Here is a 17,514-nt window from a genome sequence, read left to right on the forward strand (position 1 = left end):
TTCATCCAGTGCTTTGTGTTCTAAGACAAACAAGAGAGTGGGGAAGGCTGGATTCTTGCAAAAATGAAAGGTTAGTGCATGCGATGGATGCTACAAATAGGAGTGAAAGAAACCTGTCTGACATCCTTGGGGGAGTAAACTCATCTTGGATATGCCAGTGAGAAGCCGCACTTGTGTGCACAGACTGACCTGGGACCATCACTAAGGCAATGAACTTCAGATACTGTTCATCCTGGCATCCCATGGGAGTTGCCCGCGTGCAAAGCAGCCAGATGTGCATGTGCACCTGTGAGTGGAGAAGGTGCCTGAGGCCTGCTTGGCTGATCTACTGTGGGACTTCTCTATTTATAGCACCATCCTGTGTAAGGCGCCACTTTCTCACAGGGCTTCCTATTCTATGCTGGACTCCTACTCTATGCTACAAGACTCCTTATCTCACTCACCTGCCCACAGCAGCCTCCCCAAAAGAAGTTTGTAGATCTACTTTTGTTTAGCCAATTCCCAGCAAACTCTCCCAACCTGCTCAGCCAATCCCAAGCAATGCCTCTAAAGTTGCTAAGCCAGTCCCAGGCAAATGCTCCCAATCTCTTCAGCCAATCCCGAACAAGCCCTCCCAACCTGCTCAGCCAGTCTCAAGCAAATTCTCCCAACCTGCTTAGCCAATCCCAAGCAAACTTTGCAAAAACAGATGTCTTCAAGTGACCAAGATAGTAATGATAGTAATTTCACTTTATTTCAACAGATTAAAGCAAGTGCCCAACACAACGGCTTCCACTTGGTTAGTCACCTGATAGGAGAAGAACACAACTATACCACTTTTAGACTGGGCTACCATTAATACTCTTACTCATTTGGTTTTTTATTCTATTTCATCTCTTCCAAATGTATCCACCACATAAACTCTTGGGCAGGCCTTAATGGGCATGTGACATTGACCAAGATCTAGGACATAATCTCTTTAGCATAGATGTCCTATCATATCACACTTTGGTTCTCAAAGTGTGTTCCCTGGAACAGCAGCCACATTTAAGAACAGCATCATTTGAGATGAGAATGTGTTAGGAAAGAAAATTCTCAGGCCCCATTGCAGACCCACTGAATTAGATACCATGGGAGTATGGCCAGAAATCTATGTTTTAAGGATCCCTCCAGGGATCCTAAGGTGCTAAAGTTTGAGAACCACTGTTCTACTCTATTATCAAAAAAGGAAAAAAAAAAAAAAAGTCTATGTTAAATGGCAGTTGCTGGGTTGGCGCCATGGCTCACTTGGTTAATCCTCTGCCTGCGGCGCCGACATCCATATGGGCGCCGGGTTCTAGTCCCGGTTGCTCCTCTTCTAGTCCAGCTCTCTTCTGTGGACCAGGAGGGCAGTAAGAAGCACCTGGCTCCTGGCTTCATATTGGCACAGTGGCCATTTGGGAGGTGAACCAATGGAAGGAAGAACTTTGTCTCTCTCTTTCACTGTCTAACTCTGTCAGTTAAATAAAAGAAAAAAAAATGGCAATTGCTGTTATGAGTCCTAAGCCCAGTCTAGTCTCCCTACTTTACTCTTTATTTGAAGCAGATAAGAAGCCAGGGTCTGGGTCTGATGCTGTGGCACAGTAGGTTAATCCTCTGCCGGTGGTGCTGGCATCCCATAAGGATGATGGTTCTAGTCCTGGCTGCTCCACTTCTTTTTTTTTTTTTAAACTTTTATTTAATGAATACAAATTTCCAAAGTACAGCTTATGGGTTATAATGGCTTCCCCCCACCCCATAACTTCCCTCCCACCCGCAACCCTCCCCTTTCCCGCTCCCTCTCCCCTTCCATTCACATCAAGATTCATCTTCAATTCTCTTTATATACAGAAGATCAGTTTAGTATATATTAAGTAAAGATTTCAACAGTTTGCCCCCACATAGCAACACAAAGTGAAAAATACTGTTGGAGTACTAGTTATAGCATTAAATCACAATGTACAGCACATTAAGGACAGAGATCCTACATGATATTTTAAAAAAATTGATTAATTGTCTATGCAATGTCCAATTTAAAACCAAGTTTTTTTTTTCATTTTCAATTATCTTTTTATACCGAAGATTGATTCAGTATATACTAAGTAAAGATTTCATCAGTTTGCACCCACACAGAAACACAAAGTCTAAAAATACTGTTTCAGTACTAGTTATAGCATTACTTCACATTGGACAACACATTAAGGACAGATCCCACATGAGATGTAAGTACACAGTGACTCCTGTTGCTGACTTAACAATTTGACACTCTCGTTTATGGCGTCAGTAATCTCCCTAGGCTCTAGTCATGAGTTGCCAAGGCTATGGAAGCCTCTAGGGTTCGCCGACTTTGATCTTATTCCAACAGGGTCATAGTCAAAGTGGAAGTTCTCTCCTCCCTTCAGAGAAAGGTACCTCCTTCTTTGATGGCCCCATTCTTTCCACTGGGATCTCACTCGCAGAGATCTTTCATTTAGGTCTTCTTCTTTTTTTTTTTTTTTTTTCAGAGTGTCTTGGCTTTCTATGCCTAAAATACTCTCATGGGCTCTTCAGCCAGATCCGAATGCCTTATTTCTGCTACAGCCTGGGAAAGTAGTAGAAGAGGCCCCTGCACCCATGAGGGAAACCCAGAAAAAGATCCTGGCTCTTGGCTTCCGATCAGCTCAGCTTCAGCCATTCCCTCTCACTATCTGTAACTCTACCTCTTAAATAAATAAATAAATCGTAAAAAAAAAAAAAAAGGAAGTCAGGATCATCTCAAACATCCTGGCCGACATGGTATAGGCTCAGACTTGTATCCTGGACTTGAAAATTGGATGTGCCTACATACCTTATACATGTCCTTAAAGATTCTTCTATAGCAACAGCAACTTTCCACATCAAGGTACCGATTTTCTTCCATATTTTTCTGTTAAGTCAAAGAGCAATCACCTACCTGATGTGAGTATTCTGAGTTATAATAATGTTGGTGATTGCAAAGAGCTCAGTCAATGTTAAAAGGTAGCAAGCATGCACTATTTTTCCAGTAATGCAAACATTTTGACACCAAACTCACAAAGCCCTCATGAAAATGTGACTTTGACTTTGCAGCACTATGCAAGATCTAGGGGATGCTAGTGGGACCATCTAGCAGCATCTTTATGAAAAGCAAATAATTCGATGCTTAAGGAAAGTACATTGTAAAGTTCAAAGCTCTACCTACACCTAAAGGTCACAAAATGCTAACCAAAAGGACTTGTATTGTGATTACAAATCTAATTTTTAGAGTTTTTAAAATACTTTATTATTTTTTTTTTAAACTGGGAGATCTCAAAACTAAAACCATCAGACTTAGTGCTTCTCTAGAAAATGAGCTGATGTAGGAACATGGGACCCTTATTCCCACATGGCACAAATTAGCTGTCCCTGTACTGAGATGAGGCATCTGCTCCCGTTTTTCAGACTTTCCACTGGGCCTGTGTCCTAAGTTGCATGCTGGTCCCCCTGAGTCACCTGAATTTGCAATTCCTGCTCACTACCAACAATTCTTTTTTTATTATCACTATTACTGTCTTTGTGTATTTAAAAATTTTAATAGTTGGTGCCTTCATGTGAAAATTTGGAAAAAAATTTTGAGGTTAAAAGAATTTATCTTGCTACGTCTGTGTCCACTTTCTACTTAAAGATGCATGAGTTATGATTTGCTGATTTTCTTAATATGCCTCAATAGAAAACTCATGAAAGTACATACTGTATGCCTACTCTGGCATTTTTTTCCCATGAAATCTCTCAAACACTCTTCACAATTCCATAAAGTGGGTATTAGCATTATACCCATTTTACCTATGAAGAGAGCAAGGGACAGCGAGGTCACTCAGATACTAATGGAAAAGTCAGGACTTGAGCCAACCTTTTCTGACATCAGAATCCATGCTCCTAAGAGCAACTGCCCCATGAAATAGTGCAAGGCCCTGGCAGCCTTCAGAACCACTGTATCCACGTGTTAATGCCCATTTGCTGTCTCAGCCAAGGTCATCCACGTGATGACCAACTCTCACTGCCAAGCAGGTCAATCCATAACTCTCAGAGGGAATGGTGATGAAATGTGAGTAGTTCAACGGACCAACAACACTGATTCCCAGAGCACTAAGAAGGCCCCAAAGAAATGCAAAGCCCCTCTAGTGAGCCCTGGTTTTCCTTTAAATACTGATGAATCATAACCCACAACTCCCCTTATTTGACTTCAAAACGACAACTGCTGTGTTTCTCGGGGCACTTTAAAGTTTGCCAGAGCAGCTGTTCTTTGTCCCTAGAGGCTAAAGCCCAAAATACTCAGAGGTACAAATAAGTGGCCAGAGAGGTATATGACCCTTACACAGCTTGTGTAAGGCTGCTTCACACTCTCACACCTAGCCATGACCTGAGCGGCCCCAAAGTGTCACCTGTCCCCTGGGTGGCCCTGCAGACTCAGCCTGGGTAAACGGCTCCTCACCACCCACACATTCAGCAATTTTTTAGGCCTTAAAACATGGAAATTTAGAAGTAGAGTCATCTGCGTCTCCAAGATAAAAGATGACAGATGGAGGCCTGGATCTTCAATTCTCCAGTCCTTTGCCCAAGAAGACCTCTGTAACACTCAGTTATTTTCACTCATGCCCAGGGAAAACTATCTTTCTCTCGGATGTGCAGACATAACAACGCCCTCCTCCAAAGCTGCTTTCCATTGAGACGCAACAGCTTCTTTCTCAAAGGAATGTGACTTATTTGGTTAAGAGTTTATGCTGAGTGTTTCCATGCCTGAACCCAGGCTTGGAAGACTCTCAAAAGGATGTGGACTTTCTGGTTTGCCTCCAGTTGCTCCAGTGCTCTGGACTCTGCCTGCTGCTCCCTCGTGGGCTCACATGGAGGCTGCTCGGACCACCTGCACAATCTACTCATGGAAATGTGTGAGCCCCTGCCACTGTGGGGGGCGCTGCTCAGGGCAGTGGTCAAAATCTGAACTCTAGTGGCTTGCAGGGTAAGTTCCAATCCAGGATACTGTAACAGTATTTGTTTAATATTGGGCCAGTTCTATAACTCTTCATCTATAAAATATGGATAACAGAGTAGCACCTACCCCATAAGCTTGTTGTTAAGATTAAATGAGATAACACATATTTAAAAGCATTTCGGTCTTGTTAGTGTGTGTGAGTGCTGCCTTTAGCTAATGGCTTAACTTCACTGTGCTTTTGGGTTTCCCTTTCTCACAGTTTCAAATAAATAATAAACAAACAAAAGGCAAATAAACATTTTCAGGGAACTGGGAAGGCTATGACGTTGGTTTGAATTTTATTTTACCCAATCATTGGGACGTGCTCATATGTCTCCTCTTGGGGGAAGTGTTCCTCAACTCCTTGAGGTTGGTTTACCTGTTCCCCAGGTATGCTCATTTGCTTAGCACTCCTCGTACCTTACAGCACTTGTTTATGTGTTTTTCTATACCCTCCATTAGACTCTAAACAACCTTAAAAAAACAAAAATTGAAAACCCTAAACACTTTTTAGGTTGGGAAGAATAGTCAATTTCCTCCATTGGACTAGAAACAACTTTAGGCCCTGTACATCAGTGCTTGTTGAAGGCATCATTTTCAACTGATGGTCATTATTGTTATTTTCTGGGATTATCATGCACCTCCATTCTGTTGTGAACACAATTTGGTACAGTCTAAATGTACAGCCTTGGGAGTATTCCTGTCAATGACAGGGGCACATAGGAATAGAGACAGCTGTCAAACATGAACTTGGTCTTCTTTGGGCAGGAGACAGGCCAAGCTATCTTTTCTCATTGACCAGTTTGTAGAAGAGTCCATTATAGCACTGCAGTTTCTAAAGTATTCAATTCCCTTTTAGGGGAAAATCCCACAGATGATCATGTGGCAAATATTTTAGATCACGGGACACCTGAACTTTCAAAAACTCCGTGTGCACAGGGTAACATGGTCCCTCTGGTGGCTGAAATTCAAAGACACTGACTTTTCAGTGTTGCTAGCCCTTTCCTGGGGGAGGCACCAGGTAAACACCTGCTGAGTGACGGGTGCATGAACCTCAAGTCCCAGTCCCTGCCTCCAAGTCTGAAGGAGGGGCAACAGAGGCCAGCCAGGGCCGTGGCCTTGGGTCAGAGTGGAAGGAAAGAATAGGAAAGCTGTTCACACTCCTTCCACTTCAGAGATATTTCTTCTAAACCTGCAGGACAAGCCAGGTAGATGCTTCAAACAGGACTGAGGGCTGTGCCTCAGCACCACCTGACGGCAACTGTGTGCCTGGTGCTTCACCTCCATCATACCCAAACCTGACAATTGGCCAGTGAGGTACAACTCACAAGCCCATCTGATGGATGAAGAAACAGAGGCCCAAACTACAGACTGCCCCAAGCCCTACACACTGGAATCCCAGTTTCTCTGGAGGAAAAATCCAAGTGGGTGAAGGTATAAGAACTCACGCTCTTCCTCTTTCTCATCTACAGAGAGACTTCAGGGGTGCCAGGTTCTAGGAGCAGCTGGGGAGCTCCTTGGGATAGGAGGACGTTCACTAGGCTGAACCATGACATCAAACCATTTACTGATGTGACCACAAGTCACCGCCCTTTTCTGTCTCTTCTGTTTCTCTCTCTCACACACACACACACACACAGAATGATGTCACTGTTAGAACATCTGCATTAACATATGTGTTCATGGACCTAGACACATTAACAACATACGTGTTCATGGATGCCAGCACATTAGCAACATGTGTTTGTAGAGGGCAACACATTAACAACATACGTTTCACAGATGCTGACATATTCCTATGAACCATCAACAGCTCCCCAGGTTCACAGCATAAACTCAATGCCACAAAACTGAATAGGTGCTTGCTTATTCTTCTCATACGCCTCTGAGAATTCCAAAAGACTGCCTAGATCTTTCTTGAAAGGTCTGGGCCTACTCAACCTCACTCAGAACGGGTGGCCCGTGTTCGCCATGACTGGCCCTGTGTTCGGAGAGCGAGTCCTTTCATGGGGCTCAGCTGTCCCGTGGGCATCTAGGAAAGCTGGCGTGCAAAGACAGAAAATGCGACAACTGTTGGAAACCCTCCGCAGCAGTCCATGGCAGAGAGTGAGCGTCTTCTGGTGCAGCCACTTTGTCAACAGCTAAAGCAGCCTATTATCCAGTGGACACAAAACACCCACCAGCTCCAAGGCACCAACGGCTCAATGTCTCTATTCTTGCCAAGTTCAGGACCCTGGCCACTCGGCCTCGCCACTAACGTTAGAAACTATTAACAGCTCTAATAACCGTCAGACGCACACACACACACACACACAGCAGGGGCAAAGGGAAAAGACAAGAAGAAATAGTCTCCTTGAGTTCCAAGGACCACGTTCAAGGACTTTTTCATAGGCAAACCGTGGCATTTCAACACTGCCAGTCAATAGCTCTCCCACCTCAGGAGCCAAGCCTCCGAGCCAGTTCAGATTTGAGGAATTTGAGAAAGGGGGTCCCAGAGCTAGAGACCCCATCAAATGCTTCTTAGAACAGAAAGGCCTGTGTGCATTTCCCATTGAAGACTGTCCAAAAGGCTCTTGAAAATAATATCCTTTGCTTCCAAAACATTACACATGATTCCTCCAATAAATGTATGTGCTTCCAGGCGATGCCTGGACTGGACAAAAAAAAAAAAAAAGTCTTGGGTGGAAGAATGTCTGGCGACTCTTTTATGCCAATACGTTAACAGACCTTCTCTTTTAATTGTTATTATTTCATAGAGCAGCGGTAATCATTCCCTCATTCGCAAAGGAAATATATAATCCAGCTGTGGTGGCTCCAGTAAAAAACACCACATCTGTGGATCGTTGGCAATACTCTGGCAAGATTGCTCAAATCCAGGCCGACTTGGCAAGTTCTTTTGTATATCCCCCAAATGCACATGGTACACTTTTCTCAAAGTGTACACGAACTTTGCCAAAAAAAATCAGTCGCACCTTTGTATACATCATTGTGGTTTTCAGAAAACTCCCACCCATCACAAAAGGAGGCTCCCTTGGAGTCCTACTCCCAGGACTCCACGGTGCCAAGCAGTCCCCAGACCTCCCCGGGGAGGTGGCTTGCGCCAGGGCCCTCGTCAATATCAAATGGACAGAGGAAAAGCAGCTCTCCCGGTTTCTGGGAGGAGGTCCCACCGCGTGGCTGGCTGGCTGAGAAGCCGACTCCTGGTTTTCCACTTAGCAGGCGAACAGCTTCTGCAGAGAGGGTGGGAGCCAGCGCCGCCGTTCAGGTCACCGGCCTCGCCGTTCCCCAGTGGATGAAGGCAACGTACTCCTGCGCCGTGGGTGCTGCTACCCCGGGAGTCGCCCCCCTGTGCCTCTAGGGGGTCTTTCCCCCAAATCAGCAGCAAACATCTTAATTCTAAGCCCATCTTCCACATCCAATTCCCCAGTCCAAAGCGTGCCTTGGGGGAGAGAGCCGCAGACGTATAAAAGAAACGGCAGTAAGCTAAGCCCGGCAGACTTGAACCTCCTCTCCACCACCACCGCCAGACGCCGGCGGCTCCCAAGACGGAATGCCCTCGCCCCGAACACACCCCCCTCCCCACCTCGGGGTCCCCTTCCTCCCCAGACAATAGAGCCAGAAGGAAATAAAATGAAAGTGGACTTACGGCAATGGCTTGCAGCCTCTCCTTGTGCAGTTCCGCCTCTGCCATCCTGCAGAAGGGCACACGGGCAAGGGAAAGAAGGAAGAAGAACAAAACACGCTGTGGTCACCCAAGGAAATTGATGGGCACCCCGGGGGGCTCCGCGGGAACCCCCGGGGGGAAGGTTGAGGGGCGGCGGGGAACGCTGCGCGCACTGCCGGCAGCCCAGCTAGCCTCTGGCCCCCGCCCGCCCGGCCGCCTGGCTGCGCCCCAGCGCCGCCGCCGCTCACTGCATCTCCCGGTCGCCGCCGCCGGCCGCGCCAGCCGGGGACGTGGGCCGCGGGCAGCCGCCGGGAGGGCGCGCTCGCCCCGCGCGCTCGTTCTCCGCCCTGACGTCTGGCGCCTCGCTCCGCCCCTGGGGTGTGGGGCCCGGGGAGGTTCCAGGCGGGTAGGAGCCGCCCGGGCAGCCGCTGCGCCGCAGGTCCCCAAGGCGCGGAACGGCGACGCGCGGGCGAATGGGTACCTGGGGCGCGGCGCACGGAGAGCCGCTAGGGCGCACGGCTGGTGCGCCCGGGAGGACTGGCGCTCGCTGGAGCCCCAGCAGAAAGAGGTGGCGCCTCCGCCGAGCAGATGCCACTGGAGGGGCCGCTTGGCCGAACGCAGGGCGCGAGCACGTGTCCTAACGTGCAGGCTGCGGCCACCGACTGTTCTGGGCTCCTTCTAGCTCGCGCCAGATGCTCGGGCTGCACGTGGGGGACCTTTCCAACAGGGATAGGCTGCCTCTACCGTGTGCTTTAGATGGCCCTCACACGTAGAGTCAGCCTGGGGCAGGATCTGTTCCCAAACAGCCACCCTTTTGGTGAGGCCAGATGTGGCTTAGAAGGTCAGCCCGGAGTTTGTACTGCGGGGTGCTGGGCTAGGCTGGGCTTGGCAACTTGAGAGCTGTGAAGCCTTGGGTTAAGCCTTCACTTAACCACTCTGAACCTCAGTTTCTCTTCTGTTAAAAATGCAGGATCGAAACAGATACCTTACACAGGTGTTTGGTTAATTTTTTAACCAAAATCGGATACCAAATAGTACTAAAATAGGTCTTTTGTGACTGATCCTTGGCTGGGTATAAGAGCTGGCTAAGAACAAGTCCAAAAGGAAATTAATGCTAAAAGCAAACAAAATGTCTATTAACATTTAGGAGAGACCTGCTAGAATTCTCAACATTTTTTTTTTTGACAGTTATAGTGAGAGAGAGAGAGAGAGAGACAGAGAGAAGGTTCTTCCTTCCATTGGTTCACCCCCAAAATGGCCGCTACAGCTGGTGCTGCCCCGATCCGAAGCCAGGAGCCAGGTACTTCCTCCTGGCCTCCCATGCTGATGCAGGGGCCCAAGCACTTGGGCCATCCTCCACTGCCCTCCTGGGCCACAGCAGAGAGCTGGACTGGAAGAGAAGCAACTGGGACTAGAACCCGGCACACATATGGGATGCTGGCGCAGCAGGCGGAGGATTGACCACGTGAGCCATGGCACCAGCCCCGAATTCTCAACATTCTTAAGCAAATTTTCCTATGTCAAATGAACTACACACTGGAAAGAAGAAAAAAAAAAAAAAGCACAATGTGCCTCATTAGATCCACGCAACTCTAAATGCAGAACTTAAGAAGGCATTTTAGGAGACATGCACATCAACTCTCCCCACATCACCTGTTCCTGGGCACATTCTTTGAATTCACCTAAATCAGCCTTCTGATTGTCACAGAGGTTTCATCTGTCACTTGATGAGCAATTACTGCTCCGACTGAAGCGAGAAGCTCTCCCGTAAACAGTGGTGCTGATTGATTGTCTTCTCCTCTTTCTCATAACGGACGTAGGTGGAGCTGTTGGTGTCATAAATCCCAGCCAGCGCCAGATTCGACATCCACACGCACTCTGAGTTTCCACTTTCTACCCAAGAGCCATCCTTTTTGTCGAATGCTTGATTTGCTCCTGATTCCCAGCCCAAGCCCTGGTAGGATAAGCTATGTGAGGGTGCAGGTTTGCTCACCAATGAACCAAGCAGTCACTACCTCCGCGGAGTGTCTGTGCACCTGACGAAAGCCAAAAACGTGAAGACAAGGAGGACAGGCTGGAGGGGCTAATGTCACAGAGGTGGGATTGAAACTGAGACTCCCCATACTTGTGCTCATTTAAAAAAATTTATCTACCTACCTACATATCTAGGAAACAGAGGCCGAGAGACAGCATCAGGGAAGAGAGAAAGAGAGCTCCCATCTACTGGTTCACGCCCCCATATGCTCAAAACAGCCGGTGCAGGTCTGGCTGTGCCAAACCCAGGAGCTTGGAACTGAATCCAGGATTCCCATGTGGGTGGCAAAGACCCAGTTACTTGAACCCTCACTGCTGCCTCCCAGGGTCTCCTTTGACAGGAAGCTGAAATTAGGAGCCAGGGTAGGTATCACCAAGTACTCCAACGTGGGATGCAGGCGTCCTAACCAGCAGCTTAACTGCAAGGCCACATGCCTGCCGCCAGAACCCATGTTCTTAGCCATTAAGCCCCAGGTCTGGCCAGTGACGTGGAGTTGTAGCAGGTGCAGTAGCAAATGAGTGGACAAGAAATGGTCCTTCCCCTCTCTGAAAAACAAAGGCTGGAGCACAGCATTGTGAGTGTACAGGATGTCGCCAAACTGCACACTCACAAGTGGTTAAAGTGATACATTTTGTGATGTCTATTTAACCCCAATGAATTCTTTTAAGTGATGAAAGGGGAGACAGGGAGAGGAAAAGGGCCCAGGCATGGTTTGGAAGTGATCCATTAGAAATCTGTGACTTCAGACCTGAAGAATCAGGACTGGGGACACAAAGCTGAGTGTCATCTACTTCACAGTTGTAGCTGAAGAAACGAGAAGAGCCAGGATGAGGAAATAGAGCAAGAAAGGTGAAAACTTAGGGCCCAGTGTTGTGGTGTAGCAGGAAAAGCTGCTGCCTGCAGGACCAGTATCCAATATAGGCACTGGGATCGAGTCCTGGATGCTCCACTTCTGATCTAGCTCCCTGTTAATGCGCCTGGTAAAGCAGCAGAGGATGGCCCAAATGCTTGGACCCCTGAACCCACATGGGAGACCTGGAAGAAGCTCCTGGATCCTGGGTTCAGCCTGGCCCAGCCCTGAATGGAAGACCTCTCTCTTTCTCTCTCTCTTTTCCTGTGTAACTCTGCCTTTCAAAAAATTCAAATCCATCTTTAAAAAGAAAGAAAGAAAAAGAAAAGAAAAGGAGAAAACTCAGCAAAGGAGACTTCCAGGACGTGGAAGGATAAAGGAGAGGTGTATACCAAAAGCCACACCAGGAGGTAACACAGGTGCAACCAACAGGGTTGCACGCCTCTGAGAGGCCAGGGAAAATACAGACTAAGCAGCCATTGGCTTTGGCAGTCACAAAGCCATGGGTGAGGTTGGAGAAAGTATGTGTCCAGAGGGTGAGCCTAGGGGCACTGATGAAAACTGAAGAAGACACATTCAAGAGCACACACAACTTTCCAGTCTTTGGATGTTCAACATGAAGGTGGGCGGGAACAAGAAGGTAGTTTACAGGGAGCAGGGTCTGGGTGCAGGGATTCTAGGTCAGGCAAGATGTGTGGCTGTCTGGGGGCTAAAGGGATTTAGACAGCAGGGAAGTGAGGTCCAGCACATGAAAGAAAAGATAATATTAGGCAAAGTCTGTGATCAGACCAGAGGGCATCCAGATTAACATCAATGACCCGCTTGGCCTTGGAGAGAAGGAAGAATGAACCAAGGCAGAAAGACAGAGAGGTAAATCCAAGACGTGATTTTGAGTTAAAGTCCCTGGGCAGAGAGAAGACGAGTGAGTTTGCGTCAGAAGGCTGGTTTCCCCCACCACAGGAAGGGTCATTGGTAATGACTGGCTGGTGTGTGTATATCTTCAGAAAAATAGAAATGGTTTATAAAGGATTTGGGAAATGGGAAAAGCTACAATATGGCTCCTAACAAGAAGTCTATGTCAGACTCTCCCAAATACCTGTACAAAATTAAATTTTTGCAGAGTAAGGTGAAGGTTAGGGAAGAGTTTAGAATCACTGTGCTAATTTAATTTACTAGAAACAGACCAGGGCATGACCAACTGTGTGTAGTTCTTCAGTGGTTTTTAAATGCCTAAGACCCTTAATGGTTGTGTTTACTTAGTGTTGAGGATTGTCAAAGTGGATAGGGCAACAAGTCAAAGGAACGAGGAAATTCATAGCACTAGATACTAGGTGTCTGCTCACTTAGGAGCCATAGTAGATCCACATACTTTTTGGGCATACCAACTTGGGAGCTCCTTCCCATCTCTGGGAGACACCATATTATGAGCCATAGGAAGAGACAGTCACATGCCATCATAGAAACTAGGAAGTGCCCGTCCCCTGCTTCCCAGATGCCCTAGGAGCTTGGGCATAGCATGCAATGTGGGCTCAGATACACACACCTGTTGAGAATTTAGAAGACACAGCATTTTAGAGACTCATTTCAGGCAGTAGCTCACCTTTGATCTTGCTAATGGCTCAAGCCTTCTTTAGACATCTCATCTGTTCTGTGCACTACCTAACACAATTTCAGTTCATTCTTTTTCTGCTTCTATCAGTTAGAAACTTCCTGGGGGCCAGGGTTGCGGCACAGTGGGTTAAGCTGTGGCCTGCGACTCTGGCACTCCGTAGTAGAGGGTAGGGCGAGTCCTGGCTCCTCCTGCCTCTGATCTAGCTTCTTGATAATGCACCTGAGAGGCAACAGATGATGGCCTAGGTACTTGGGTCCCTGCTACTTACGTGGGAGAGCCAGATGGAAAGTTCCTATATCCTGGTTTTAGCCTGGCCCAGCCCTGGTTGTAGTGGCCATTGGGGAATGAACTAGCAGATAGAAGATCTTCTAAGTTCTACTTTCAGATAAATCTTTTTTATAAAGAACCTGTTTCTGTTGTTTATGACTAAGGATACTCTTTGAGGCAGAGAGGTAGATGAAATGAGTGACTGACACTTGGTCTATGAGCTGAGGGAAAACCTGTTCTCTTCTAGCACTCTGCCTTCAATCTCTAAATGTCAGAATTTTAAAATCATTGAACCTGTTACAAACACAGACATTTTCAACCCAAATTAGGCCATTTCTTTAATAAACTTTTGTTGTGTAGCTGTTCTATAGGAGACATTTGGCTATGGCCTGGAATTATGCAGACTCCATCATCGAGTGCCACAACTTTATTGGAGGCTATTTGTCCTCCAAACATTTAAACTCTGGAGCAGTACATTCCAACGGTGCATAATGTCTATAACAAATTCCTAGTTCTTGCTGGGACATTAAATTGTGTTGCATCAGCACCATCTAGATGGTTTAATGGTTTTTCTGGTGGATGCTACATTGCAAAGCATTATATGGAGAGACTTCAGAATGTAAGATATGCAAAATAGATGTTTCATTAATGAAAATTTCAGGATCTGTTTTAGGATACGAGTCCCCTAGGAATCACAAATGATTACAGCTTACTCCCTTGTGGGAAAACAGAGACTCCATAAACCTTAAGGAAAGTGACTTGTCAGGGCCCACATGTGATTCAGAGTTGAAGTCTTGTTGAGTGGCAGATAAGAACATGAGACGTCTCAGAAACCTGAAGCTTTCCTTTCACAAAATTAATTTTGGAAAGGAATGCCAGTGTCACCCAAAATGTTTGTATTTGTATCAGCTCTCTTTTCCCTGGGATCTTTTGTGAATATATGGTCATTTAAAACACATGTGACTGCTGCAGTCCAAAGAACAGTGCTGAGTCCTCTAGCCTCCTGTGGTTGTCAGCTTTCTGGGAAAGTTGATGGAATTTCAAGTGTATGCTGTTTCTCGATGGGATTTAAATGATAGATCCTTGGAGGGAGTCTCCACGGGACAACAAGACAGAGAAAGATGTTAGAAAACAGAGCACCGCAGAAGGAACAGGCCATCAAGGAGAGAGGCGCCTTTCTCTGAAGGGAGGAAGGAACCTCCACTGTGACACGGCCTTGACTAAACAAGTTCAGAGTCGGTGAACTCAAGGGGCTTCCATAGCCTAGACAGCTCATAGCAAGAGTCTCGGGTGATTGCTGACGTCATAAATAAGAGTGCCAATTGTTAAATCAACAACGGGAGTCACTGGGTACATGCTCCCCACATAGGATTTCTGTCCTTAATGTGTTTTACTATGAAACTTAAAAACACTACTAGTCAAACAGTACCCTATACCTTGTGCGGTTGTGTGAGTGCAGCCTGTTGAAATCCTTGCTTAGTATATACTAAGTTGATCTTCAGTATATGAAGGTAATTGAAAATGAAACTCGATAAAGGGCAGGATGGGAGAGGGAGAGGGAGAGGGGAGGGCCACAGGAGGGAGGTTGGGGGGGAAGCCACAACAATACAAAAGTTGCACTTTGTAAATTCACATTTATGAAATAAAAATAAAATAAAAAAGAAAACATAGCACCAGTGAGGGAAATGAACTGGGCTGATGTTACTTAAGGTACGTGTTGACTAAGATCTCTAGGTAGCAGGAAATGAGCAATCAAAATCTAGTTAGACATGGATATTAGTATTTCGCTGTGATGGTTTTCTTTTCTCTTGGTTAGCTCGGACAGTATGGGTCAATTGGTGAGTTGCTGGGTTGTATAAAGAGAGTGTACAGGAATTAGAGCTGGATGGTTAGAGATCATGCTACATTTACCTAGCTATGATACCTTGGACAAATCACATATCAAATCAGAACTGTAGTTTCCTTAGTCATAAGATGGATGTAAAAACGTGATATCTCACTGGGTTTTTGTATCAGATGAGCTTGTGGATAACACTATGTTATTCAGATATTGATTTGGACAAGTTTTATTAGAAATGAGAGTTTTGAAGTGTGGATAGGAAGTGGGGTTGAGTGTGACAGGATAGATAGGCGCTCTGAAGGCAAGCTGGAATCTCAGCCTCCTCATTGGGCTGCTGTGAGAAATAGGATAACACATACAAAGTGCTTGTGATTGGCTGTGGAAGGTGCTCCAGAAAGGGCAGGTACCAATCATTACTTCATTAAAAATCTCATAGACAAAAGCAAGTGACTGATTTGATTTTATCTATTTTATGTAGGAATTTAAAAAATTATTTACAAGGCACAGAAAGAAAGGGCTCCCACCCTCTGGTTCACTCCCCAAATATCTACTCAATCCAGATCCCCAATGTGGGTGGCCAGAACTCAATCGCTGGAGCCATCACTGCCGTCTCCCGGGGTCTGCATTGGCAGGAAGCTGGAGTCAGGAGCCAGAGGCAGGTATAAAGCCCAGGTCCTCTGATATGGGATCACATCTTTTTTTTTTTTTTTAACTTTTATTTAGGAATATACATTTCCAAAGTACAGTTTATGGATTACAATGGCTCCCCCCCCCCCAATAACTTCCCTCCCACACACACCCCTCCCATCTCCCGCTCCCTCTCCCATTCCATTCACATCAAGATTCATTTTCAATTATCTTTATATACAGAAGATTAGTTTAGCATATATTAAGTAAAGTTTTCAACAGTTTGCACTCACACAGAAACACAAAGTATAAAAAACTGTTTGATTACTAGTATAGCATTAAATCACAATGTACAGCACATTAAGGACAGAGATCCTACATGAGGAGTAAGTGCACAGTGACTCCTGTTGTTGACTTAACAAATTGACTCTCTTGTTTATGGCATCAGTAATCACCCTAGGCTCTTGTCATGAGTTCCCGAGGCTATGGAGGCCTTTTGAGTTTGGTGACTCTGATCATATTTAGACAAGGTCATAGTCAAAGTGGAAGTTCTCTCCTTCCTTCAGAGATAGGTACCTCCTTCTTTGATGACCTGTTCTTTCCACTGGAATCTCACTCAGAGATCTTTCATTTAGGTTTTTTGTTTTTTTTTTGTTTTTTTTTTTTTTTTTGTGCCAGAGTGTCTTGGCTTTCCATGCCTAAAATACTCTCATGGGCTTTTCAGCCAGATCTGAATGCCTTAAGGGCTGATTCTGAGGCCAGAGTGCTGTTTAGGACACCTGCCATTCTATGAGCCTGCTGTGTATCCCACTTCCCATGTTGGATCATTCTCTCCCTTTTTTATTCTATCAGTTAGTATTTGCAGACACTATTCTTGTTTATGTGAAGGGATCACATCTTAACAGGTCAAACCCTTATCCTACAGGCTCACTCTTTCTTTCTTCCTTTCAATCTTAAGAAAAGTGGTGAGCTATCAGTATTTTTAAAGGCCCTCACATGAATAGTTACTTCTCTTTTCAAAGGGAGGTTTCTGCTCTGTGTTATTTATTATTTAGAAACTTCTTTACTGGAATCTTAATGATTCATAGATACCTACAGTCTTTTCTTTTGGAGTGGGTCAATTTCAAAACTATAAATCAGCAGGAATTGGGGAAGGATTCTTAAGATAAAGTCCTAGGAGAATATGGAAACAAAAACTTGAGTTTTGAATCTTCAGGAGGAGAGCTCCATGCTTACATATTAAAGGTGCTCTGTAGTACAGTCAGTCCTAGGATTGGGTGGGCATTTGCTACATACTGGAAAAGTCTTTGGGAAGGCCAGGTTCTGGCCCAGCCTGGTTGTCTGATGCCCACAGACACAAGTCAGAGAGCTTAGGGGCCTGTCTAGTTGACCTTAGCACAATGATCACGATGTGCCCCGTCAGCATGGAATCTCTTTTTGTAGTGTTGGCCATTGACACTTTCATTGTGAACCGTGATTTGATAATGCCATGTACTCTCTGCAAGTCAGCACTGCTGACAAGGGAGAGATTTCCTGCAGGGTTGGCAGTGGAGGGATGGTGGCCGATCAACTAAATCCTGTCCATCCTGCTGCCTGGGGAATGAGTCATGAGATTGG

General features: G+C 46.0%; 1 protein-coding gene across 7 annotated transcripts in view; it reads right to left on the reverse strand.

Moving 5' to 3' along the window:
* PALM2AKAP2 (PALM2 and AKAP2 fusion) overlaps nucleotides 1–9,201 on the reverse strand; it is a 371,129-nt gene extending 361,928 nt beyond the window's left edge. For 3 of the 7 annotated variants that reach the window (XM_062207778.1, XM_062207781.1, XM_062207786.1), the window contains exons 1-2: nucleotides 8,915–8,947; nucleotides 8,649–8,694 (exon numbers count right to left, since the gene is read on the reverse strand). In XM_062207778.1, coding sequence (XP_062063762.1) covers nucleotides 8,649–8,694; nucleotides 8,915–8,919 — 51 coding nt within the window. In that variant the 5' untranslated portion in view covers nucleotides 8,920–8,947. Of the gene's footprint in view, nucleotides 1–8,648; nucleotides 8,695–8,914; nucleotides 8,948–9,147 lie in introns of those variants that run through there. The other 4 variants (XM_062207783.1, XM_062207780.1, XM_062207782.1 and 1 more) reach the window with 2 other exon arrangements.
* Between the last annotated feature and the right edge of the window lie 8,313 nt (nucleotides 9,202–17,514).

This window comes from Lepus europaeus, chromosome 12, assembly GCF_033115175.1.
Source record: "Lepus europaeus isolate LE1 chromosome 12, mLepTim1.pri, whole genome shotgun sequence".
NCBI classification, from domain to species: Eukaryota; Metazoa; Chordata; class Mammalia; order Lagomorpha; family Leporidae; genus Lepus; species Lepus europaeus.